This window comes from Pipistrellus hanaki (genome assembly GCF_964339955.1).
Source record: "Pipistrellus hanaki genome assembly, chromosome: 9".
NCBI classification, from domain to species: Eukaryota; Metazoa; Chordata; class Mammalia; order Chiroptera; family Vespertilionidae; genus Pipistrellus; species Pipistrellus hanaki.
Window position 1 is genome coordinate 42448612 of NC_140511.1, and position 27854 is coordinate 42476465.

The following is a 27854-nucleotide window of genomic DNA, read 5'->3' on the forward strand; positions in this document are numbered from 1 at the left end:
AAGAAGGCAAAACTAGAAAGGAATGATGATGATTAAATAGGTTAGTACATGTTGAATGCTTAGAGCATTGCTTGGCATGTAATAAGGACTCCATAAATGTTCTCATTATTTCAGATCTGTGTTTTCAAAATCACTCAGGCTATAATGTGGAAAACTTATTCAAGAGGAATGGGTAATAAGGAAGGTAAGATTATTTAGGAGATTGTTGAAATACAAGAAGTTGATGAAGCCAGAACTGTGATAGTGGGATGGATTTGCAATACCATTTCAGGAAGGTGATTTGTTTATTGTCACACGAGGAGTTTTCTCATTGGATGGAAATTCATTTGCCCCCATTTATTCCTGACAGAAGTGTTTCAAGAAGCCAGGCGTCACGGCATGAAGAGCATGTGCAGAACATCCGCCGATTTCATGAATCCCTGCAGCAGGGAGAGGCAGTCTCGCCAAGTGAAGACAAACTGACCACACCGCCCTGGTCCTCACATACTTCCATTCTGACTTCTCTGAGGTGAGGCCCTCTGCTGAGAAAAGACAGGAAATTACAGTGGAGCACAGGTGAATGGGCAGTGGCAATCTGCAATACAGCTTTTCCATCAACTATCACCCCTCTGGAAGGTTTAATAGGGGCTTTCATGCACATTAGTGTCAAATTGGACCCTGTTGTCTCACAGGTTTCCTCATATGTGAACCTGTCTCAGCTTGGATCTTTTATTCCTTCACGGGGCTCTATTAATGCACTGTAAATACAGGAACTTTAGATTATTCACCGAACTTATTGATAACTACCCTCATAGCTATACAACCTCTCATCTACTTTACAATTTACAAAGCCTCGTTCTGTCTACCATCTTTATCCTCACAATCACTGAATCCTTCCAGACTAGCATCTGTCCTGTTAATGCTTCCCTCTTTCTTGGTTTAATCAGCATCTGAGTCAGAGAAGCTCTGTGAGAATTGAAGGGCCATTATACATCATCTGGATCAGCCCTGGATTATCTAATAAGTGTAGTGCAAAAAAAAGGACTTTATTTATTTATTTATTTATTTTTAATCCTCATCCAAGGATATTTTTCCATTGATTTTTAAAATATATATATTTTTATTGATTTCAGAGAGGAAGGGAGAGGGAGAGAGAGAGAGAAACATCAATGAGAGCAAGTCATTGCCTCCTGCAGGAACTCTACTAGGGATTGAGTCTGCAATCCATAATCAAACCCGAACACTTCAGTCTGCAGGCTCACGCTCTATCCACTGAGCCAAACCAGCTAGGGCCACATTGATTTTTAGAGGGTAGGAGAGGAAAAGACAGAGAGAAATACCAATCTGAGAGAAACACATCAATTGGTTGCCTCCTGCACGAGCCTCAACCAGGGCTCAGGCCAGGGAGGAGCCTATAACCAAGGTACATACCCTTGACCAGAATTGAACCCGGGACCCTTCAGTCCTCCAGTCGACGCTTTAGCCACTAAGCCAAACCAGATAGATTTTAGATTCTCATTTTAGATTATCAGCTGGAGACAGGATATTATAGAGTTCCGGGTTTGATTATGGGTTGCAGGCTCAATCCCCAGTAGGGTGCTTGCAGGAGGCAATGACTTGCTCTCATCATTGATGTTTCTCTCTCTCTCTCCCTCTCCCTTCCTCTCTGAAATCAATAAAAATATATATATTTTTAAAAATCAATGGAGCCGAAACCGGTTTGGCTCTGGATAGAACGTCGGTCTGCGGACTAAAAGGTCCCAGGTTCGATTCCGGTCAAGGGCATATACGTTGGTTGCGGGCACATCCCCAGTAGGGCGTGTGCAGGAGGCAGCTGGTCGATGATTCTCTCTCATCGATGTTTCTAGCTATCTATCCATCTCCCTTCCTCTCTCTGAAAAATCAATAAAATATATATATATATTTTTTTTTTAATTCCAAATCTCTTTAAAAAAAAAAAAAAAAAAAACAATGGAAAAATATCCTTGAATGAGGATTAAAAATAAATAAAGTTCTTTTCTCTGCACTACACTTATTAGATAATTCAGGGCTGATCCAGATGATGTACAATGGCCCTTCAATTCTCACAGAGCTTCTCTGGCTCAGATCTTGACTAAACTAAGAAAGAGTGAAGCATTAACAGGATATTTAAGTAAAACCATCCATAGTATGACTATATTTATTAGGTCATTCACATACATATTTTAGAACCCACTAAGAAGAGAGAAAAAGAAACTCTCCTTCACCCTAAGGCAGTTTCTCTCAGTCTCAGCACTGTTGACATTTGGGTCAGATATTTTGCTGTGGGGCATATCCCATGATATTTAGCAGCATCCCTGGACTCTGTCCACTAGACACCAGTAGCACCTCTCTCCCAGTTGTGACAACCAAAAATGTCTCCACACTTTGCCAGATGTCTTCTTGGGATCAGAATCACCAGGCTAAAATCCACTGTTCTAAAGCTTTGGTTCTCAAAATGTAATGTGTATCAGAATTGCATGAAAGGGCATGTTAAAACAGAGATTGCTGGGACCCATCCATACAATTCCTGATTCAATCTGGCCTGGGAATTTGCATTTCCTAAGAGTTCTCAGGTGATACTAGTGCTACCAGGATGACTCTCTACCAAATAGAGAGGAATAGAGATAATCTTGCATTACTTGCTTGGATTCACAAAGCCCTAAAACAGTATTTTCTTTGAGCAATCCTACAAGGCCTACAGACCAAGTATTAATAAACTTTTTTCACAGATGAGAAATTTGTAGGTTGATATTAGTAGGTTCTGCACCCGAAACCTCTGACAAGGCCAGTTGGGTTTGCATATTTTCTAAAGTTTTACCGTGTTTATATTTATTTGCATGTTCCTGCTACAGGTATTTGTCCATGTGGCATACACCCAGATATAGACACCTAAGCAAATCTACTGTGATTTAGAAGAGTCATGGCTTCTAGTGGCAGAATAAGGATCAGCTTTGTCCCCTCATTTAGCTTGGATTTGACTCCGGGCTGTTCCTAACAAAAGGATAGAAAGACTTTTGGTTTACTTCACAGGTATTTAGTATCTATGCTGTGTCAGTTGCATCAGGCACATTGAGTATACTAGAGAAATGGAGAAGTTTGAGATATTATCTTCTATTACCAGATGCTCATGGCCTAGTTAGGGAAACTAACACATAATGAGAAAACTAAAGGAAAATCTAAGACAGCAAATCAGTGGAGATGCCAAGAGTGAAGGAGTTTAAGGGAGAGGTGGATCAATAATTGGGGGTGATGGACTTTGAAAGGGAGAAATGTGAGCACCTTAACAGTTGAAAGGAATAAGGACAAAGAAGAGGGAGTAGCTTGAACTCAGGTTCCAGCATTCAGAGCTGTGAGACAGGAATGATCCCTGTCGGGGCAGGGCCCATCTATTATCATGGAAAAAGCACAAGACTTGGAGTCCCAGATTCTGAGTAGCTGCATACCACTTACCCCAGACAAATCACTTAAATTCTCCAGTCCCCACATTTCTCATTTGTAAAACAGTAATTACTGATCTCATCTGATTGGCTGAGAATTAAACAAGGTAATGTATTTGAAAGCATAAAATATTAAATCCTATGCAAATGAAGGTAGTAGTGGTTGGGGAACAACCACTGGAGAATGATAAGAATAAAAAAGGCCTGCTTTTCCATGCTGATAGCACTCTCGCAAACATGGTGAACATTCTAAAACCCACCAGATTTTCTGTAAGAAGTGTGGCAAGCATCACTTATTAAAATAGTGTTATCAGTCATTTTTTTATATCCATTTGTTGATTAATTTTTGCCAAGCGGTATGCTGAGTGTAGTAGATATAAAAGAATCAGCACAGAGCTTATACTTCTTCAGAGGAAATCAATGTGAAACAAGCAAGTGATGGGATTGAAGAGTATAGAGCTGTGGGCACAGAGGACCCTTAAGCCAATTTAGAGGCTGGTCAGGGAAGGCTTGCTAGGCCTTGAAGGATCAGGAATGGTTATGAGCAAAGGTCAGCGTTATCCCAGAGTAAGGCCTTTTTCTGTCAGAGATAGAGGGCATGAGGACCGGAATGATGATCAAGAGTGTTTCCTACCAGGAGTTCGGATTTTTGCTGTACATCAGAAGAATAATTGCATGAGCCATACAGAAGAGGGAGAAAGTTGTCCCTAGTAGTGGGATTGTAATCAGAGAAGTGAAGGATGAGTTGTTGGTAAATTGGAGAGAAAGAACGCCCTCGTATTAATAGATCAAATGAGAGGTATTAAGGTCCTAACTCAAGCAGTAGAATGTCAGGAGAACATAAAAGATGTTTATAATTTCAGTGGAAAACCCTTTTGTCCTCTTCTCCCCTTCTTTTTTTACAGGAGGAATCTGAGTGAGCTAGATCAAATTCAGAGGTACTTCAGCCAGAAGCTCACCAAGCCTGTACTTCCCCTCAGTCCTCAGACTCAGACTGTCACGCAGTGCCAACAGAGCCATGGGGACCATCGTGGGCCAGAAGCCAGCAGCCTAGATCCTGAGAGCCAGTGCATCCTCGAGAAATCCAATAACCTGGTGTTGCAAGTCAGCTCCTTAATCACGGGTATGGCTCAGGCTCCTCTTGTTGATAAGTCATTATCACTGGGTGGCTATTCAAAAAGCAGTTGAATGTCTGTCCTCAGACAAGCTCCTATGATCAACAGAGACCAACAGCTTTCATCATCTTATTTATCATCTTCTTTTTGAAAGGAGAGGCATAATAGCATGGCACAAGAACATATGCAATGGAAAGAGCATTGGACTGAGAGGCAGGAGACCTGGGTGGAGTCTTTAGTGGGTTTTTAGCATGAACCTTAATATTTGACTCTGAGCATACCCTTTCCCTTCTTAAGGTTTCCCCAACCAAAAAGAAGGGAGGGTGGCGGTTGGATTAGATGAGTTCTTCAGTAGCATTTCTTGAACTTGTGCCACTCTGTTTTCCTAAAAAATCAACTGCACACATATTTAAAATTCTAATTCTAAATATAAAAAGAGTCCAGAAGTCCACATTTTTAGCAAGCACCCCAGACGCTTTTGGAAATTAGTAATCTACCCTTTGAAAATCCCTTGAAGTGGTAGTTCTCACTTTGGCTACATATTGGAGTTACCAAGGGAGCTTTTAAAAATCCAGATGCCCAGCCTGGCAGCATGGCTCAGTGATTGAGAGTTGACCTATAAACCAGGAGATGATGGTTCAATTCCTATTCAGGGCACATGCCTAGGTTGTGGGCTCACTCCCCAGTAGGGGGTGTGCAGGAGGAAGCCGATCAGTAATTCTCATCATTAATGTTTCTCTCTCTTTTCCTCTCTGAAATCAATGAAAATATATATTTTTTAAAAATCCAGATGCCCAAACTGCACCATTGTCAGTTGCATCAGTTTCTCTGAGAGTGAGATCCTACTGAATCAGAATCCAGGGTTAAGCCCTAGAAACAGGCATGCTGTGAGGATTACTGAGAAATCATTTAGATCAGCACCTGAATTCAACTCACTTGGTGTCATTTTTGCTCAAGGAAAACATGTAAATTGTACACACGGATAGATAACTTTCATTTTCCTTCTTCAAAGGGAAAAAAAAACAAAACACCAGAAATCTTATTCCTACTTTGTTTTTCTAGATATCTAACCTGTTGATAGCCAGGACCCCAGAGGTGTACTGTGTATTTGATCTCCTCTTGCTTGGAAATAGTATTCTGTCAGCTATTCATTGAGCACTAACCATGCTAGGCACTATTGTTTTACTAGGAAGGTACAGTGGTAGACAAGACAGGCATTGTCTTTGCCTTCATTAGTGTACATGCTATAGTCAATCGAAGAAACTACCCCCCAAAGAGAGCTAAGAGGAAAAAAGAGGAAGGCTCATTGGGGGTAGAGGTGAGAGCAAATAGGGAATCCTTTAAAGGGCTATATTAAAAGAGGAAAGAGAGAAGAACTGAAGGATTGAAGCTGGAGGGCCTTGAAGGCAAGCTTGAGTGTTTAATCTTTCTCCTGAAAGAAAATGGCGAGTTTTAATCAAGGGGATGACAGGATAAGAATTAATATTGGCAAGGAAAGGATGAGTTGAAAGAGATGATTGGATCACGGAAGCCTCCATCATATCTCAATACACTTTTAATAAAGTAATTAGACAAGTAGGTATGAATGAAACTTGAGAGGGAGTTACTGAATGGTTGTTTCGTTTTTGCCACACCTGTGTGCCAGATCCTTTGCTCTGAAGGTGCAACATGAATCAGATAGATATGGTCTCTGCCTTTGAAAAACTCACGATCTGATAGGAGAAATATGTAGACAGACAATTACACAATAGCATGTTCTTATGTTTTCATGTAGAAAAAAATCTATGTAGCTATCCCTTTAGCTGGTGCATCTGGGAGGGCTTCCTGGAGGAGATGCAGTAGAGTGGGGCCTTAAAGGATGGTTTTTAAAAAGCAGAAAGACTGCTCTAAGGCAGAAGGGTAGTTCAGGCCAAAGGGCCAGGAGCAAATAATGTGCTTCTATCCCTGTTCCTATTTGCAACAGGCATGTTCCATTTTCATACATCCTCCCCTTTGAGACCTGAAAACTGTCGCTGTATTAAGCCTAGCCAGGACCTTCTGCAGGCTGCGTACTCCATTAGGTGCAGTGAGGGAGATGTGATACCTATTCTTGGGAGTCACATTTGCCTCCCCGTTTCTTTCTCTCAAATAATCATGTAAACATGACATTTACTATACCTGTTTATTAATTTATTTCCTACCATTTCATCTTTAAAACAATTTGAGGTGACTAGTAGCTTCCATTTATTAAGTATCTATATATGTGCCACACAGTGTGTGCCCATTTATCTCATCTGTTCTTTTATCAAAACCTTGTGAAAAGGGTGGCGTTAATCATACTTTAAAGATAAACAGGCTCAGAGAAAAGAGTTTGCTGTTGACCACAAAGTTGGTAGGGATTTGAACTGAAGACTGACCAGCTCCAAAGCCTCTGCTCTTTCCAACACACCATGCTGCCTCCATTTTCTCTGTAAACCTCCCCTATCTTATCATTTGGGTGATAGGTATTTCCTTGCTTTCATTTTCCAAGTAAAATAGATAGTTCAAATAGTTGTCATCAAATAGGTAAATAAGTGGATTCTCATTTTGGTTTTTAATATAGGTAATTACTGAAGTAAAAGGAAGCATGAACATGGACTCTCAGCTCCCAAGAATTCCTGAGCAGGAGCAGATAGTCTCTGAAAGCGTTTCTACAGATGTAACCACAACCATAAATAGATTAGATTTTGGTCTTCTGATATTAGAATAAAGTGCTAGAAATTATACTGCCTCGAATATAGTTTCACTTTCTCTTTGGGTGGATTAACTATCTTTAAGATTTGTTCAAAGCCTCATTGCAAGAATACTTATTTTTCCTTTTTTTTTTTTTTTTTTTTTTTTTTCAAGAATAATTTTGAAGCTAGAGGATAATGTGGGGAAGTTGAGTGTCTGTGACCCTACCTTGTAGTAAGAATGATATCTGTTGCTGTTCAGATCTGCAGACTATCACCAGGAATTCTCAAGCATCTTTGAGTTCTCACCAAGCCAGGAGTAGAAGCAGAGAAGTTACCACCCTCCCAGATGCTCAGAACACAGGAGCCATGCAAGAACAAAGCACAGTTCCAGACCTGCCCTTGGCAAGAGCTCCAGATGAGGGTGCAGACTCCTCTCCTCCCCATACTCCAGAAGAGTCTTTGAGTGGAAGAGTAATGCTCCATGAGTCCCCTGGACACACAATACCCATTACAAGGACGCAGAGCAATGAGGACACTGAGGCAGGCCCAGCCTTCAGTGATGAAGACTATGAAGAAAACATCATTGAGCCCAGGACACTCAATGAGATCACTACCATAACAGACAAAACTAGCCCTTGGTCCAGTTTTGCATCAGACTCAAGTGAGAGCATTAGCCTTCATCCTGATGAGGTGCAGAGGGTAGGCCCCTCTTGTCCTTCTCCCGAGCCCTGCCTTAGAGAGGAGCTCAGGGTCAGAAGTAGCCTTCTGTCCAGTCCAGAAAGAACTGTCAACTCCCACCTGCCTAGGCAGGGTTCTGCTAGCCAAAGTCTTGTTCCTTGTGAGCGTAAGAGCCCTAAGACCTGTGTTGGAGAGCCTGCCTCAGCAGACCCTCAGCTCATCCCAGGTGTGACACACTCAAGAGCCCTAAAGAACAACACTTGCTCACCAAGGGTAGATCAGGACCAGGAGCCTAAGCCAAAGGCCCTGGCTAAGGATGAAGCTGCCTCTAGTGAGCTAAGTGACTCTGCTGATAGCTTGGATAAATTCCCTCTACACCTAGCCTCCCGGAACAAAAGGGAAAAGCATAAGGGGCTACCCATCAACTGCCCTGACATCAGGCAGAAGCAGGCGGCATCTGGATCAGAGGCTTCCACAAAGCAGAATCTCCTGTATCCTTTGACGTTTTCCACAAGTAGCCAAATGTAGGCATTTTGGATGCTGGTGCTTAGGCCAGCCTAGTGGGCATGAACAGCGGACGCCACCTTCATGGGATTCACTAGGGGGCCTGGGAAGACCCTTCAGAAGTCTCCCCTGCACTGACAAGGTGCTCCAATTCTCCCTTTAACACCAGCCCTCTGAAGCGCAGGCTTTTAACTGGGTTTAGCTGTTGGGAGCACATTTATTAGCCTCTCCTGGCCTGATTATTGTATTGGGTATTTAACAGCTGGTCTAGGAATGAGATCCTTTAATCTCAGTTGAAATAGAAGTGGAGGGTGCAATCGGGATAGAAGAGTACTATCACTGACAGCATTTACTTTGTGCCAGGCACTTGACAAACATTTTTTACTCAATCATCTCAAGTCTTTAAGGTAGGTATTACCATTTCTATTTTGCATGTAAGAAAACTGAGGCTCAGAGTTATAATGATTTGCCTAATATTTTTTAAAGGCAAGTGATGGAGCCAGAGGAGGGGAAGTAGGCATAGTTGAAATGGCAGTGCTGATGGGGAGAAGGGTCACCTTCTTTCTCTTTGGAAACGCAGTTGACACATTATGGAGAAAGGAAACCACTTAGGACCATCAACACCCCTCACATGTGCAGCCTAACCAGTTGGCTTTAATGACTGGAGGCTGAGTACTGACAGCCAACTCTCTGGTGGAGTTCTTTCCTGGACTCCCTCACTGCTGCCTTTACAGTGCTCAGAGTTTATCGTCAGTGGAGGAGCAGTCACAGAAGTTCAGACCTTCCTTCAATTATTCTTTCAAAAAACGTGTATTGCCTGGCCCTGTTCTTAGTACTGAGAACAGAGATTTTAATCAGACTTTATCTCAGGAAATTCCCATTATGACGTAATGACAATAACAGTAAACAGACCAGGACGGTTAGTGTTCTAAGTGCTGTGGTGGTACATGGACTATATGCTGGGGAACAAGAGGACGAAGCTGCCATAACTGCTTTTGTGTCAGATTCAAGTGAGGTCATTAACCTTCATCCTGATGAGGTGCAGAGGGCAGGCCCCTCTCGCAAGAGACATTGGAGCTGGACCTCAAAGATGAATGAGCATTCTGTAGACAGATGAGAAAGTGGATTGTGTGTGCAGGGGCATAACCAGGTATGAGAGGAAGGGAGTGGGAGAGAGAAACACCATGATGTTGAAAAAGAGAGGGATACATTTGAGAGGATTAGTTAGGAAGGACAAAGGATAACAAACAGGAAAACATCAAGTGTGATAAGTATATTTCTATCACAAGTTACTATATAATGGTGTCATTTATGGATAGGGAACCGCACAGAGATAAACAGTTTCTGGGAAAGACGGATTTCCGTTTTGGACCTGTGCCTATAAGACATTTAATTAGTCCAGGAGTTCAAGATGAGATCAGCTGTAAAGGTAGGTTGTGGAAATAGATTAGCAAAGCAGGGAGAACATGGAATGGTAGAAACACACAAGACAGTCCTGATGTGAAGGGTGGGCAGAACAGATACGCACAGAGAAGAGCTGGTCAGGGGTGGAGCAGCAGGAGAGAGGTGGTATGGGAGCAGAGTTTCAAGAATTAGTGATCAACACTGACACTTGACAGGCCCAGTAGATAGACTGACCTGTATTCACTGGCTGTAGCATTAAGGCACATGTGTCAAACACAAGGCCCGCGGGCCAAATCCAGCTCGCCAGGCCTTGCAATGTGGCCCACACCGCGCTGTCATCACTGCACTCTGCTGTCAGTTTATGACATTGTCAGTTTATGACTGTTCAGTAAACCATTCGGCCTGCGATTTAGGCTGGATTTTAGATTTTGGCCCCTTCTCTGATTGAGTTCGACACCCCTACATTAAGGCAAAATGGAGAATGCAAAGCAGTGTTCAGTGGGTGAGGGAGCCAGTGGTAAGGACAGTGAGAAAAAGCAACTTTTTCCCATTAACCAGGGAGACAATAGCTGGCATTGAATGCTTGCTATGTGTCAGGCACCATTCTCAGCATTTTGCATGTATAAACTCTTAATTCTCAAAGCAAAAGGTACTATTAGTATATCCATTTTTCTGGTGAAGAAACACGCATAAAAGTGAACTTTCCTGAAGTTAATCATCTAGTAATTGACAGAAGTTACTGTAGGAGCAGGACCCTTAGGCAGGAGGTGATGGGAGAAGAGGGGAACTTCGGTGTTTCAGACACACTCCTGAGACCTCACAGCAAAGCCGTTCCTCCCCCACAGCTTCAGCTGACTGTCCAGCAGAGTCCCCAGCAATCAGAGCGGCAACAGCATAAGCCCTGTCTCACCAGGGCCTCTGAAGAAGAGTCAGGGACTTGAACCGAAGCAGGAAATGCTGCATTTCATTCATTTGGTGGATATTTATTGAACACTTACTGTGTTCCAGGTACTATGCCAGGTGACAGGAATGTGGCTATGAAAGAGATCATCTATGCCCTCTTGGAGTTCAAATTCCAGCATGGAAAAACGATGATAAACCAATTTGAATTAGAACCATACTTAGCTTATTGAGCAGAAACAAAAAATTAAACTTCAGAATGGCCCCATCCCTCCCCTCCCAACTGAATAAGTGCTTTGAACAAATATTCCCATCACAGTGCTGCATATCTGCAGGGTATACAAAGGAGAAGTACAAGATCCAGTATCTGCCTTCAAGGGCTTACATCCAGACTGGGCAGATCAGCTGTGCCCACTTGGCCAGAACCCTCATTTCTGTGTATAAGCAGAAAAGAACCAGGGGGACCCTCCTTTTTTACTAGGCATCTTCCTCCAGTCTGTAAGACACTGTCTCTTGGAGCCACCTTGTCCCACTAATTTCTAACAGCTCGGTTTGGCCAGCAGGCCCTCAACAAGCATCATTAACTCTTGTTGCCTACCAGCCTCATGTGGCGTTCTAGGGAAGTAGTGAGGTCACTGATGGAAACTATGCCATCTTTGCCTTGGAGAAGTTTGGGGGGATTTTGCGAAAAACACATTGAGAATTCATATCACACTAAATCGTCAAGCATTATCCTGTTTTGCAAACTCTGCTCTAGAAGGAGGAATCACTGTGGGCTAAGGAGAAAACTTCCCAGAGGGGGTGGGACTTAAACTGGCCCATAAAGAAAGCATAGACTATGGTTTGTTAGGAGTGGGAGGGCCTTCCAGGCAGAGGGAACCATGAGCAGAGGATTCATGGGCTTGGGGGCGGAGGGAGGAGGGGAGGAAAGGAAAATTGAGACCAGTGACTTTGCTGGTCTGGCAGGTGGGAGGATTTCTAGGTGTGTGTGTCCCTTAACTACCGTGACAGCCCAGAGCCCATTGTGGTGCCCAATTTCTTTTTGCCTCCCAAGCAGTTGGAGGCCTCCCTGCGGATGCTCTCATTCTCTACAGCTTTGCCACCACCAGCCACCACAGATCAGGTAAGAGAACTTTTTCTCCTGTAGAGTCATCATCTCGTCCATGAAAGTATACACAATGCAGAGCTACCCTGGGCCGCCTTTCCGAAAAGGCAGTTGGCAGGGGTCACTCTCCACGCTTCTACTGAACATATTCTGTGGGCCCCACATTGGGCAAGGAGCTCAGGAAAAGTGAAGAGCAAAAAGTGTTAAGGGCAGGACATCATCAGCTAAGATGGTGTAGAAGAAACATAAAAGCAGGACTCCGCTAAGAAATGCATACCTGTTGCGCTGGGAGCTCCAGCGAAGCCACAGTGGGCATGTGCAGAGGGAGCTTCCTACAGGAGGTGCAACCTTAGGAGACCCGACCGAGTAAGGCCTGGATGAAGAGAATACCAGTGGCATGCCTATTTGTTTATGGAACACCACATAGCTATTCACCACTCAGCTGAGTGAGGTGGTTGGAACACTGGTACAATCCCAGCTCTTGTCTTTTCCACCTTGGCACAGCACCTGACCTTCCTTGAGGGTGGCAGTAAAAATAACTACTTTTCTAATCATTCAATATATACTTATTATCAAGCATTGTGCTGGTGCTAAGCATACAATAATAAATAAGACAAATTCCCAGTCTTCATGGAGCACAAAGAGTAAACACAAAATAAAATATTTACAGATTGTGATGAGTACGGGGTGTTCTGATTAAAAACAGGGTCTCTGAAGAGTCCGTATTTCAGCCGAAAGATGATCAATGTGGTGCGTGCCTGGTACCAGGCACAGTTCCAAGCACTTTATATTAACTCTGGCATACTTCAGCAACATAAGGAGGAACATAATTTTTTGCCCCTTCTTTAAGGTGAGGAAATAGAGGTACACAGAGGTTAAGTAACTTGCCTCACACAGGTAGTAAGTGGTAGATAGAGCCTGAACTGGAAACCAGTCAGTTTGATTTCAAAATCTGTGTTCCTAACTACTTACTGTACAATATGGAGGAGGAGCTATGTAAGCAGCTTGGAGAGCGTATACCAGGCAGAGAACACAACAAATGCAAAGGCCCTCAGGGTGAAAGAGCTCGGCATGATGTAGGAACTGATTCAGAGATGGTTGCACGGGAACATAGACACTGACATGAGGTCGAAGGGCCAGATCATAAAGGACATGTAAATCGTGGAAAGGACTTCTGATTTAATCTAAAGGCAAGGCTATCCATCTAAGTGTATTAAGAGCTAATTTAATTATAAAGGACTCATCCAAGGTGCTGAGTGGAGAATGGGTTGTCTTTCAGATTTGGCAGCGTGATGGTCATTGGTGACCTTAAAGAGTAATTGCAGTGATGTTGTGGAGAAAGGTGCTGTGAAGTACAACTGCGTGCCGGGTACTATTCTCAATCATGGGGTAAACTAAGCACAAAGCACCTGCCTTGTGAGCTTTAAGAAAAAACAAACACAAGATAATTTCAGAGAATAATAACATGCACTATAGGCAAAATATATTAGCTTTATAATAACTAACCCCTATTTAATATGCACTAAACATTATTCGAAGTATTTTACATATGTAAACTCTTAACAATGATCCAATGAGGGTGGGTACTGTTGTTATTCCCATTTTAAAAATGAGAAAACTGAGGCTCGGAGCTTCCCTTGCCAACCTACAAGGTATTATTTCTACTTTATAGAGTTGCATAAAGATTCAGTCACTTGCTCAGGGTCTCCCAACTAGTAAGTCACAGGAATGTGGCTATGAAATAATAAATGTATGACTCCAAACTCTGCTTTTCATTACACCACTTTAAAATCGAGACACTTGTCTTATGGTATATTTTTCTAGTCAATTTGCCTTCTTTTAAGTAGACTTAATGTTGCAATTAATATTTAAATATTTTTATGCTTTTCCAGAGATGGGGTCAGTACAGAAATATCCTAAGAGCATGAGGGTATAGTTCTAAAGAGAAACTTTTAGATATCTGGTCCTTTTTCTGGTTTTCCTTCTCTCTCTCTCTCCCTCAACTTCCCCAGCACCATTTTCAGGACATCTCAATGATTTGGTACATAGATCAACCTAAGTTCCCACACACCTCAGTTTTTATCAGGTTTGTACATCCTCTCTCGGGGAACAGTCCCCACCCAGGAACTCTGAATTTTTGGGACCTTTGTTCCTAGTCCAGTTGTGGTCACCAGCTCATCTCTTTCCTCTCTGCATCTTCCTTGCATGTCCCGTACATGCCCATCAGCATTCACTTGAGGGTCATGGGACTACGTCTAAGCAACAAGCACAAGCTTGTGAGCAAAACATCCAGGAAGTGAAATACTTAATCTGCTACGCAGTAGCTAAGTTTCCGAGTCTCAGGTTCCTTATAAATAACACCAGGCTAATAAAGTTCTTCCCTGATTGCAAGAATTACCCTGGAGGAAAGGAACAGACACTGTTTGTTTCCTTTCCCTCTCCCCCTATCAGCCAAGTGGGTGAAGTGTGAGTCATGCCCCTTAGAGGAAGGGAGGTCTGTGAGCCACTTCGAGCTGTTAAGCCTCACCTTCCAAACAGAACTTATGTTCCTGCCCTTGTGTTTTCGCCTTCATAATGTGCCAACTCCCAAGGGGACATACTGTCTTTGATCTATTAAACATAAGATAAAAATATGGGAGAGGGAGAAAGAATTTTCACTTCAGTTAAAGAACAAATCCAGTTTAGTTATTGTTGTTGTTGTCACCCAAGGATATTTATCCCATTGATTTTTCAAAGAGAATGGAAGGGAAGGAGAGAGAGAAAAACATCGATGTGAGAGAGATATTTGACTGGTTGCCTCCTGCGTGCACCCCTACTGGGGCCAGGTATTGAACCTGAAACCTATCAGAATCAAATCTTCAACCCTTCAGTCCGCAGGCCAACGCTCAAACTAGCTAGTGCTCCAGTCTCTTCTTTCTTGCTCACAAAATATTTGTCTGCTGACCTCAGGGTCAGCTTTCTCCTCAAGACCTCATTTCGGGGTCCTAGTTAGGGTAACCATTCACAGTTCACACCCAAAACTGTCCCATTTTCAACACTGAAAGTCCCACAATCCAGAAAACCTCAGGAGGTTGGTCTTCCTCACTGATCATGGCCTCTCTCACTACCTGATGCATTTGTAACTGCATTTTCTGAGTCATGCTCTTGGCTAGATGCCTAGGGATCAAGTATGTGTTTAATGCACAACAAGTAGAGTCACCAAAAATTAAAGGATTGAGGAGAGGGGAGGAATTTTAAGAATTACTTATATTTTTTAAAAAACATTGAAATGGTCATCATGGGATAAATCAGAACTTATTACCTTCTTTATGTGTATGATTTATTTTAGACTTAATTGTGAATTGTATTTGGACAAGCGCACCATAATCATCTCAGCTTAGGATCTCTGAAGGACTTAAAAGTGGATTTACTCTGAAAATTTTAAGACATAAAACAGTATTTTATATTTACCCCATACTTATTTCTTAGGTTTCTTTCATTCTTTACATCCTGATTTCAGTCTAGGTCCTTTTCCTTCAGTATGAAGGAAATTCATACATTGTAAAGGAAATTCCTTTAGAATTTCATGTAGTGCAGACCTACTGGTAACTGATGTTCTCAGTTTCAATTGTCTGAAAATATGTTTATTTTGCCTTCATTTTTTAAAGGCTTTTTTCCCCACTGGACATAGAACAACTTGAATTTTGTTTCTTTTAGAATTATAATTGTCTACACTACTGATTTCCAATTTCCAGCAATCATCATTCGTATTGTTAAATGTAATGTGATCTTCATCTTTGGCTGCTAAGGTTTTTCTCTTGGTTTTCAATAGTTTGACTACAATGTTCATAGTTGTGGAGAGGGGGTAAGGTTAGGAAGGAGGAGCACATAGGTCTATTCAACATTATTAATAATGTTTTAATTCTTAGGTTTGTTTTTGTGAATTTACTGATGTTAATTTTTATTATGTTCATAATTTACATATGTTACATGTATTTTTTTATGCATTACATGCTGAAATCACAAAATCATATTAAAAGTTTAAAAATAATTGAAGGTTGTCAACATGGAGGCACCAACTCCTCCTATGAATTTGGCTGGAGCAGAGAAACAGCATAGGGACTAAAGTTGCAGTGAATTCAAGGGGAGGGTTTTGGTTTTGTGTTTCAAATATGGGACCAGCCAGAACTTTCTGTATATTAATGCAATGATCCAATAGAGAAAGGAAGAAGAGGAAGATGCAGAAGAGGGAGAGAAAATAGGCACAATCAACAGCTCAAAGTAAGAGATAAGGAGGGGAGAACAGGAGCCCTATCCTATACCTCCATTTGAGGATTCCATCTATTCTGCCCCCTCCTAAGGCCAGCTGTGGCCTGAAGGTAGAAGAAGAGGATTTGAGAGGCCCCTGGGCTCTTCTCAGCCAGTGTCTTGGGCTGGCTGTGTTGTAGCTGACCAAGTTCAGGACCAGGGCAAGTGATCCATCCTCAAAAAGAGAGCTTGTAAGTGCTGGCTCAATTGTTCTGGCTTCACCATAAGATCTAAGGGAGGGCCGAGACCGGTTTGGCTCAATGGATAGAGCGTCGGCTTGGGGACTGAAAGGTCCCTGGTTCGATTCCGGTCAAGGGCATGTACTTTGGTTGCAGGCATATCCCCAGTGGGGGGTGTGCAAGAGGCAGCTGGTCGATGATTCACTCTCATCGATGTTTCTAGCTCTCTATCTCTCTCCCTTCCTCTCTGTACAAAATCAATAAAATATATTTAAAAAAAAAAAAAAAAAAAAAAAAAAAGATCTAAGGGAAGACCTAATCCTTCACTCCACATTGAAACCCTCCAGACCAGTGGTCAACAACCGGTGGTCCACTGACCACTGGTGGTCCATGAGGTCCAAAGGTTGGCGGCCGCTGCTCCAAACTGTCTCTACTTCAAGAATTTGTGGAGCAGGCTTTTCCCCTCCCTACTCAACATATAGTGGATACAGGTCTTTCTGTGACATTAACCAAGTCTCCTGGTCTTCCTGAGTCTGTTTTCTTATCTGCCAGATGGGGTTATCAGGCCTCACAGGGTGGTTGTCCTGTAGAATATCACATGCCACACAGGTTGGCTCGCCTTCCTCATGTCAGTTTCATCTTATAATTGTTGCCTCTTCAAGAAGGGAAGGAAGGAGCCCTGCTGGTGTGGCTCCGTGGTTGAGAATCAACCTATGAACCAGGATATCATGGTTTGATTCCAGGTCAAGTCACATGCCTGGTTATGGGCTCGATCCCCAGTAGGGGTCATGCAGGAGGCAACGGATCAATGGTTCTTTCTCATCATTTATGTTTCTATCTCTCTCCCTCTCAGAAATGAATAAAAATATATTTTAAAAAGAAGGAGAGAGAAGGATGGCAGGTTTAGCAGGTTTCACATTGCTTGTGAATCTTGTCAAGTTCAGCTGCCTCAGCTTTCTCTTCCCTCCAGTGATGAAGTACCTCTTTAGGGAACAGCTTTCTGGTTTTATTTAAAGTTACTTCTGGCTCTGTTTGCTTAGTCACTATGAGCAAACTAGTTTTATTAACTTCCCTAAAAGGGGAGGAAAGAGTATAAAAGTAATATGCATGTTGTTTTATCCAGACTTATGTCTTCTGCTCTTGTAGGAATTTATTTAGGAAAATCTTAACCACTTCAATTCTTTCAGTTGTTATTTATAGTTTGATGACTCTCAAATTCCTATCTTCAGTCTAGACTTCTCGCCCGTGCTGCAGATACACGTGGATCCAACTGTATCTTAAATGTCTTCTTTGATATGTTATAAACAGTCACTATATCCACAACAAGAGCCCGTCACGTTCCTTTGCATACCCCCTCTACCGCCTGCACTTGTCTCGGTAACTCAGTCAGAGCATGGGTGTCATCTTTCCCTCTTCCAACTCTATCCCCAGGTTCTCAGCCAATCTCTTACCAAGGCCTGTTAATGCCAACTCCTGCATATCTTTTTAATCCACTTCTCATCAATTCTTTATCTAGTCCCAGTCTTCTCGCCCATGACAATTTCTAACCAGTCACTCATATCCACGCTTTCTCAGCACTGTTCGCTCCCCATACTGCAGCCAATGTGATCTCGCACTGTAATCAAACTTTTATCCCCACTTTACCAAGAGTGGGAGGGCCTCTTCAAAGCTGGCAAAATAAAATAAAATAAAATAAAATAAAATAAAATAAAATAAAATAAAATAAAAACCTCCATATTCCTAAGTCAGTTATCCAGTCTGAATGCCCAGTTTATTTAACCTCTCAGCAGCAAGAGACATAGTTGATTTCTCTCCTTTAAACACCTTCTTCACTTTATTTCTCTTGGTTCTCCTCCTCTCTCATTGGCTGCTTCTGCTTGGCCTGTGCTGGTTCTCCCTCATTTCCCCTACTTGTTAATAGAAGGGTGACTCAGAGCATAGTTGTTAAACTTCTCTATTTACACTTATTTTGTAGGTGACCCAATTTGATCTCAGGACTTTAAATTCCCTCTATATGGTGAAGACTCCTTATGGTTACTTAGCTCAGATCTCTCCTGTAATTCTAGGCTCACATGCCTCCTCAACATTTCCACTTGGATATCTAGCTGATATCTCTGTGTCCAAAATTCAACCAGATTTTATTCCTCAAACATATTCCTCAGTCTTCCCCATCTCAGTTCACAGATAATCTATCCTTCTAATTTAGTTATTCAGGCCAAACTTTTAGGATCCTTCCTGATGCCTCTGCCAATACAACTAGCTCTGCCTTTAAAATACATCCAAATCCAACCACTTTTTATCACCCCCACCATTACCACCCGGGCCTAACCCATCATTATCTCTTGCCTAGATTATTGTAGGAGCCTCCTAACTTGCCTCTCCCCTTCTGCCCTTGCCTCTTCAAGTGTTAAATAAATCATGTGATTTCTCTGCTAAGAACCCTTCAATAACTTCACTTGGTGATTAGGAGAGCCAGAGAGTAGAAAGGTAGTTTGAGCCTCAAACTTGAAATATACATCTTCTGGCAAATGAACGAAGACATAGTCCCAAACCAGATGCAGGAAAAGACAAGAGCTATGGCCCTTTCGTTTGGGAGTTCACAGTTCCACAAGGGAACCAGTTTTATGTCTAAGTCCACCAGTTCCTACAAAGCACCTGTAATATTTAAAGAGCTGGGTCTGGTGCTACAGACCCTGCCTTCAGGGAGTGCACAGTTCTTTGAGGGCTCTGGCCTCCAAAGCATTCACTTCCTCAAGTGACATTAACACTTAACTAAAACAAAGCAAAGAAAAGGAGAATAGGGAAAGGAAGACAACAACACATGGGGTGCTTGAGTAGAATCCAACAAAGGTGAAGGAAAGGCTTTGTAAGCTGTGGATTGGAAGAAAAGAAATCTTGTCCTGGCTGGCTTGGCTCCGTGGATAGAGCTTCAGCCTGCCGACTCGAGGGTCCCAGGTTTGATTCCGGCCAAGGGCACATGCCTGGGTTGCGAGCTCAATCCCCAGTGAGAGTCGTGCAGGAGGCAGCCAATCAATGATTCTCTCCCATCATTGATGTTTCTATCTCTCTCCTCCTTTCCTCTCTGAAATCAATAAAGAAATATATTTTTAAAAGAAAAGAAATCTGTCAGAGAATTGCAGAATTTGGCAGCTAGGAGGTAAAAACAATGTAGATTAGCTAGAGAGAAGGCCAGAGATGAGAAGAGATAGGCCTGGACTTAAACAGTCAAGTTAAGATAGGGATCAGAAGCAAAGAGCAAGAAGCAACCTGTCATCTGAGCCTTGGCCTCTCTGGCTGCCTACTTAACAGTTCCTTACCATGAGATTGCCCTGTCTTGTTCGGTGCCTTCCTTCCTGACGGTCAGGCTCTGCCACATCATGAATGAGCCTCTGGATTAACCACAGGCAAAGATTAACCAAATGCTGTTCCAGAAGAGTGAGTGTAGGAGGCAGGAAGTCGGAGACAAGGCCAGGCAGGTTGCCCACTCACTCCCACTCTAGTGTTCTCACCTCCACTCAGCCAGACCACAGTGTTTCAGACGTTACTATAATCAGGGTGTTCCAGGCCAGCTGGGAAGCTGAGAGCAGGCCTGATGCCTTGCCCAGGCGCTGCTGCTGGCTTTCTGGGGTCTAGGGCAAGGTTTCTCTGGTCTCAATTTATGTCTGTACTTCCCTCTTCTCTCCAATCAGGCAGTTTGTATAGTGGTTAGGAGCATGGCCTCTGAATCCAGACTGCCTAGATCACATGTGTCAAACACAAGGCCCGCGGGCCAAATCCAGCCCGCCAGGCCTTGCAATGTGGCCCGCACCGCGCTGTCATCACTGCACTCCGCTGTCAGTTTATGACATTGTCAGTTTATGACTGTTCAGTAAACCATTCGGCCCTCGATTTAGGCTGGATTTTAGATTTTGGCCCCTTCTCTGATTGAGTTCGACACCCCTAGCCTAGGTCTAAAGCTCAGCTTTCCCACTTACCAGCTGTGTAAACTGGGACAAGTTAACTTTTTTATGCTTCATTTCTTTTATCTAAAAAATGGGCACAATAGTACCTGCCTGCTAGGGTTTGTTTAGGATTAACTGGATAAGATAATGTAAAGTCTTTGAATGGTTCTTGGCATGCAACATAGTAAGAACTATACAAATGTTAATTTTTATCATTTTTACTGAAATATCTTCTCTCTTAGGCTGTTACATCTTGGGTGGACTGTTAGGAAAGAAATACTAAGGGACAGAGACATGATCAGAAGCTTAGCACTGGGAAAGGGGAGCTGAGAAATATGGAAAGCATTGCTCAGGGCTGTAGTATATACTGTGTGCTCAATTCAGACCCAGAGTTAGAGGCTGAGAACAACACGCTGCCCCACCTAAGAGTCATAGAGCCCTGGCCACAGCAGTCCATGGCCAGCCTGCCTATGAGTCTTAAGGCATTAAAGCTGCTTCTTTTTCCCCAGGAACCCAAGGAATCTTTCTGTGCCTTGATCTCCCTGCCCCAAACCCAGAGACATCTGATATACAATCGCCCGGCCAGTATTGCTCAGTGATTGAGCATTTCTGGTCAGGACATGTGCCTGGATTGTGGGCTCCGACCTCCTGTGAGGGGTATGCAAGAGGCAGCCAATCAATGATTCTCATCATTGATGTTTCTGTCTCTCCCTCCCCCTTCCTCTCTCTGAAATAAAAACATTAAAAAATAAAAGCCCAGCTGCCGTGGCTCCATAATTAAACATCAACCTATGAACCAAGAGGTCACTGTTTCATTCCCAGTCAGGGCACATACCCAGGTTGCAGGCTCGATCCCCAATGGGGGATGTGCCGGAGGCAGCCAGTCAGTGATTCTCTCTCATCATTGATGTCTCTCTCTCTCTCCCTCTCCGTTCCTCTCTGAAAGAAATAAAAGAAAATTTAAATTAAAAATATACACTCCTGACAAAGAAACCCAACCACCACAAAATCACCAAATCAAATCAGCAGGGAAACTTCCTGAGCCTGGTGTCTGTCCTCAGCCTGTGCTCCAGGCCGAATGGCTGAACTGTTCCTCCTGGAGCTGGAGGCCCATGTTTGTGAGCCCCCGAGACTCTAGCCCTCTGCAGAGTCCCGAGAGGAGACCTAAAGACTAAAGGTTTTCTGATAAGGGCCACACAAAGCTTTGGGAAGGAGATGAGCTCGCTGGCCAAGGATGCACAGAAATCAGGGGAAATAGCTAGAAATGGCTGATGCCCACCCTGGTCCAGAATGCAAGTTGACAGGCTACTCAAGGGAAAGGACCTACAGGTCTGCTGGGTATGTTCTAGGCCCAAGTTGCCTAAGCTTCTCTGAGGCCAGAAACCGGGAGAAGCTGTAGTTCTAGAAGTGTCACTTTAATCCTTCCCTCTCAGGAATCCTTCCCTCTCAGGAATCTCACTGACAGGGAAAGGGTTCAAAAGGTTGGGTCTGGATCTAGTCAGGCCTCTTCATTGGGTAGATGGGGAGACAGGACTCAGGTGAGGGAGTGATCCTAGGCCCTGTGGAATAGCCTGTTGGGGAAGACTCCTCAAAGGAAGCATGTAAGTAGTGAGACCTACATGGTTAGAGCAGGCATGAAGTGTGAGCTCAGAGCATGAGCCCCAGCCGTGCTTCAGCTGGGCTGGGTGGGTCAGATTAAGATTGGCCTCTCAGCCGGGATCGGTGTGGCTCAATGGATAGAGCGTTGGCTTGGGGACTGAAGGGTCCCGGGTTCGATTCCGGTCAGGGGCATGTGCCTTGGTTGCGGGCACATCCCCAGTGGGGGGTGTGCAGGAGGCAGCTGATCGATGACTCTCTCTCATCGATGTTTCTAACTATCTCTCTCCCTCTCTGTACAAAATCAATAAAATATATTTATAAAAAAAAAAAAAAGAAGATTGGCCTCTCAGGGCTAGGCCTGTGATCTGTCCCCACTTCCCCCTGCTCTTAGCCACAGCTGCTAGGTTTACTGCTCTCTTTAGCACCAAGTCAGTCCCAGCCTTCAGAGGATTCTGTGAGCCCCGCCCCCACCCTGGGAGCAGGCAGCCAGCCCAGGGGGTGAAAGTTGAGCAAGGCAGGCAGCTATACTGAGCCCTCACTTGTCTGAACCAGTGATCTGTTGGCAAGCCCACCTAGCCAGCCAGGACCAGGAGGCTATTAACAGTTTTCAGCTCTGGAAAGTTTTGCTTCCAGCTCCTGAGTCAGTGTTTGTCACTCAGGGGAGCTGCTCTGGGAAAAGAACTAAAGTTCAGTCCTAATGCCAGGCCCAGAGGCTAACTGGGGCAGGAGGCAGTGAAGCGGGGAGAGCCTGGCCAGGCCTGGCATAGCTTGCCTTGCGGAAGTGCTGTACCCCAGTTCTCTGCTAGGTGAGGTCAGAGAACAGCAAGGCTTCATTTTACTCTCTGCAGCTGGTGTCAGCTGTAGCTCCAGCTTAGCACCTGTGTTTTGCAAGTTATTGTACCAGGCAAGAGCCTTGGTCACATCTGAATTTTATTTCTGTTTCACAGTAGACCTGAGGTAAGAAGGCCAGACAGAGGTTCTTAGCTCCATTTGGCAATGACGTTACTGACAGAGAGAGAGAGTATTCTTGGCTCTAGCAAGTGAGGCAGTTGAGCTTGGCCACAGACCAGTATTCCTCCCGCTCTACCCCACTGTCTCCCCTGAGAGAAAGTCCCAGGGGTAAGTGGGGGCACCTGCACCTACCACCCTCCTGGGAACATGGTGTGCCTTTTCAGGGGGACCCATCTGGGGACTGGAGTGGAGGGAACCTATATCACAGTGCCTTGGAAAAGGTGCATCACAGGGATGTCACCAAAAAGGGAACCACAGCTGGAATAAGTCCCTGAGTTACAGAACCTCCTCTGGCATCATCTGCTTCTCCTGATCCATTTCAGATGGGGAAACTGAGGCCCAAAGAGAAAGTGGCATGCCCAAAATCACTTGTCTAAGAAGCATAGAGCCAGAACTAGAACCAGCTCCCAGCCAGAGTTAGTCTCTTGATTTGAGGTGCCCAGGGAGCCCCAAATTTTCCTCCCACCACCGTACCTCACTCCTTCCATGACACTTTATTTTCACCCCAGTGGAATTCTACCTTTGGCATTAAAGTCTCCTTTAATACATCTGTCTCGAATAATAGGTATGAAGGCCTGTTCTTCATGGCCAGGGTGTCCAGGTGCTCAGAAAATGGCGGTTCCCATATTTGAGAGTTGGGGAAGTTATTGGGAAAGCTGGGTGGGTTTAATGGGGACTGTTGGAGAGCCCCTGGCCTGCTACCATACTTACCCAGACGGTTGGGAAAAACAGTTCTGTCCTTCGACCCAGGACAGTAGTCAGACCTCCACCCCCAGATCCCACAGAGAAATGTGGTCAGTTTCTCCCCAGACATTTAGGAAGTTCCCTCGGCAAGCAGCAGCCCCTCTCTCTGGATTTGTTTTCCATCCTCCGTATGTACAGTTCAACCAGGCCCATCCCCACTGTTTTCCCAGCAAAGAGATTCCTTCTTCACACTTTTGCTCAAGTTGAGCTTCCACCTGGAACAGCCTCTCTCATCTTCCTTACTCTGATTCCACCTTCATGATTTTTCAAGTCCCTCTTTAAAGTATCCTTCCAGGAATGTCACCCCATGTATGACACCCACTGTCTAGACTCCAGGGCCCCTACAGCCCCTTAGTCGGAGAATCCTGCTTCCATGTGGGTCCCCCTGCCTCCCCAGGAAAGCTGAGGTTCCTGCAAATCCCAGGCTACGGTGACAACTTGCTTCTGCCAAAAGGGCTAGTTTCACCTCTGCCCAGCTCCTCCAGGTTGTGTATTTAATGTAGCAATCCTGATGAAGAACAAACTTATATTACTAGTCAAGATGTTTTTTACACCCTGTTGAAGTCAACAAAAACCAAATGCTGCTGAGGGTGTGTTCTCTGTCTTTCCACACCTTTGCCTCACCCTGTTCACACAGCCAAGCCCTGGCCCTGGGCCTGGGCCATACAGATAAGGCCCCCTAAGCCACTTGGTCTGGGTGTGGGTGCTGGGAGGTTGGCTGAACCAGCCATGCTAGATCCAGCTCAAGGGCAGTTGGCCCAGGCAGCAAGTGCGGGCCTGTGCTCCTGCTGTTCCCTCCAGTGGGATGACCTCATGTCCTCCCCCAGCTCTGCTGAAAACCTGCTCATCTCAGATCCCACCTCTGTGTGAAGAGTCCTGACCTTTCCAGCTGCTAATAGTTGCTCCTTTCTCCGTGCTCCCAAGTTCTAGGCCTCATCTCTGTGATTGTTGGGTAGGTCAGTATCTGTCTCCCCTCTCGCTGTGCAGCCCCAGGAGGACGGGAATCAGGGCTACCTTTTATCCTTAAGAATTGATTAGGTTGGCCTGGCCAGCATAGCTCAGTGGTTGAGCATCAACCTATGAACCAGGAGTTCACGGTTCCATTCCTGTCAGGGCACATGCCCAGGTTGCAGGCTCATTCCCCAGTAGGGGGCGTGCAAAAGGTAGCCAATCAATGATTATCTCTCATCATTGATGTTTCCATCTCTCTCCTCCCTTCCTCTCTGAAATCAATAAAATGTATTTAAAAAGATGAAGCAGAATTGATCATGTTGGTGCAGCCGGCAAGGCCCAGTGGTTAAGCTTCAACCTAGGAACCAAAAGATCACTGGTTTGATTCCTGGTCATGCCCAGGTTTCAGGCTCCATCCCAAGTAGGGGGCATGCAGGAGGCAGCTGATCATTGATGTTTCTCTATCATCAGTGTTTCTCTCTTTCCTTCCCCTTTCCTATCTCTCTAAAAATAAATGAGAACATTTTTTTTTTTTTTTTTTTTAAGAATTGATTAGGTTGAACAGAATTTAGGCTCTTGAAAGATTTGATGAATCACCAACAACTTTCTTTTGATGGTACTTGGCCCTCCCAATCATGGAGAGCAAGGCCCATCAGAGCCTCTTAAAAACAGAGAATGCTTCTCCTCCATCAGGACACAGAGGCCTGGTTTTAGAATTTGAAAGAGGACCGATATCTCCCTGGTCCCCTTTCTCTGTAGCAGAGCAAGAAATGGAAATTACGCTCTCTTCGGGAACATATGTACTAAAATTAGAACGTTGCAGAGATTAGCATGGCCCCTGCGCAAGGATGACACGCAAATTTGTGAAGCATTTTATATTTTTTTTGACCCAGTGATCTCACTTCTAGGAATATATCCCAAGAAACTAGAAACACCAATCAAAAAGAATATATGCATCCCTTTGTTCATAGCAGCACAATTTACAATAGCTAAGATTTGGAATCAGCCTAAGTGCCCATCAGCAGATGAGTGGATTAAAAAACTTTGGTACATCTATACAATGGATGTATAAAGGAAGGAACTCCTACCATTTGCAACAGCATGGATGGAGCTGGAGAGCATTATGTTAAGCGAAATAAGTCGGAGAAAGGTAAATATCACATGACCTCACTCGTTTGTGGAATATAATGAACAACATAAACTGATGAACAAGATACAGAGACGGAGAAGCATCAATAAGACCGTCAAACCTCAGAGGGAAGGCAGGGGAAAGTGAGAGAAAGGGGGAGAGATCAACCAAAGGACTTGTATGCATGCATTTAAACATAACCAATGAACACAAACACTTGTAGGGTGAGGGCATGAGCGGGGAGATGGGGGAGGGGGAGGAATAAGGAGATAAGGACACATGTAATTCCTTAATCAATAAAGAAAGAAAATAAAAAAAACAAAATAAAAAAGAAATAGAATTTAAGCTGGTGGCCCGGAAGATCCATCTGCGATACAACTATAGATGACTGGAATGGGACTTAGTGTCACTCCTAAATTCTAAATAGTTCAGGAAACAACAGTCTTGTATCTTGGGAGTAGAGAAAGGTTTGCTGAGGCTTAAAATGCTCATATTTTAAGGATTTTACTCTAAAGACAACCATGGGTTCCAGAATGAATGAATGAGATATTTGCTACAAGAGAGTCTTCTCCCCACTCAGTTTAAGACTCTGGTCACACTGGCTTGGTCCCGCCCATTCACTGATCTAAGATACCGGGTTCTTATGGGATCTGGACCAGTTGGAATCACAAGCATAGATTCAGTTCATGCCTTTAGGAACACTCAGTCTGGAAGGGGAAGGTAACAGGCAGTGACCTCCCCTGGTCTGAGGCATTATGGGATGCAGGTGCCTCCCATATTTTGGAAAGAAGAAATGCATACACTAACAAAGGGTTGGTTTCCTTTCTCTCCTTTTAGCCTAGCCTGCCTGGGAGATGGAGCCATATCTTCTAGTCTCTGTTCAGCCCCTAGCACCACTTTGCTATTGGTTCCCAAGAAATCCTGTCAAACCTGAGAGCTTACTCAAGTTGTGTGCATTCCATTGGCATTTTAAATTCCAGATTGGCAATGACCCTCGAGGTTGCCCATCTCCCCCTTTTCCATGGGTGGGAAACTGATGCCCAGTAGAGTGGGGATGCTTGATTTCCACTCTCCTTATATGCTGGCTGTTATTCCAATTCTTTCAGTAGATCTTTCTGTCTCCCCTGCTTACCTGAGGTCAAGAAATGAATTCTTACCAGTTCTGTCTCCCTCTCACAGTAGGCTGCATAAATAGGTTAAGGAAATAAAGGAAAGGATCACTAAATGTTACTGGTCCCAGAAGCAGCTATAGCTGGGCCTCAGTTTCCCATCAGCAGCAGAGTTTCAGGGAGCGGGGAGGTAGCCTCGAGCTCCTCAGGGCCTGAGGGGTGTGCAGTGTGTTCTTAGTGTTCTCCAGCTGGTGAAGGTCATGCTCCTGGAGTTGGAGGGCGGGAAGAGAGGTCTACCCAGGGGGCAGGCTGCATGCTGTGACGTCAGCCACGTTTGCCTGTGGTGGCGACCCCCATCTCCTTTCAGCACTTTCCTCCTCTCCCCCAGGGCCATGCTCCCGGCCAGCTGCCGGGGTACCTTTCCTATAGAGCTGTGAGCTCCTTCAGGGCAGGAGACTGAAACAGGCTAAGCACCAAGAAAAAAAGGTTGAGCAAATGAGTGAGTCTTAGAGGAGTCGAGGACCACAGTGGACTAACCCAAATGAAAGCACCTTAAAGGTGGAATTAGCGATAACCTGTCCGCTCGAGTCAGAGAGATGTTTGATGGTAGAACCATGAGTATGTGCTCCATGTCACCTGTCAGCTTAAGGAACTCAAAGGGCCAACAGAGTATATTATTCACAACATCTTCTTCCCAGAAGTTGGATATATTCCCGGTGTCACACATGGGACAGAGATAACTCAGAGGACAGACACAGAATGGATGAGGCTTCAAACCCATCCTTGAGGGGACTGCCCCTCTTCCGGAGGCCTAGAAAGAGCCTGAGCTGGTTCCACATCTTACCTTTGCTACTCCGAGCTGTGGGACCTTGAGTTTATTTCGCTTGAACTGTAGTTTTCTCATCCATAACATGGGAATGATGTACCCACTCACGGGGTTGAGGTAAGGATTATACACGATCAGGTATGTAAAGTGCTTTGCATCACGTTAGCCAAAGGACCAAAAGACGAGAGGAACCAAAGCCATCTCTTGGCGGTGCCACATCCTCAGTGCTAACCTAGCTGACT

At 44.3% G+C, this 27854-nt stretch overlaps 1 protein-coding gene and 1 long non-coding RNA gene across 2 annotated transcripts in view; one reads left to right on the forward strand and one right to left on the reverse strand.

The window, feature by feature from the left end:
• C2CD3 (C2 domain containing 3 centriole elongation regulator) overlaps positions 1 to 27854 on the forward strand; it is a 109254-nt gene that overhangs the window by 80594 nt on the left and 806 nt on the right. The window contains exons 29-32 of the mRNA XM_084893363.1: positions 350 to 508; positions 4343 to 4560; positions 7505 to 8414; positions 11743 to 11854. Coding sequence (XP_084749489.1) covers positions 350 to 508; positions 4343 to 4560; positions 7505 to 8414; positions 11743 to 11854 — 1399 coding nt within the window. The remainder of the gene's footprint in view (positions 1 to 349; positions 509 to 4342; positions 4561 to 7504; positions 8415 to 11742; positions 11855 to 27854) is intronic.
• LOC311627162 lies at positions 414 to 27854 on the reverse strand. Its single transcript, XR_014795844.1, has 3 exons — positions 20247 to 27854; positions 19620 to 20037; positions 414 to 521 (listed from the first exon to the last, which is right to left on the reverse strand). It is a non-coding gene; the product is annotated as an uncharacterized lncRNA (long non-coding RNA).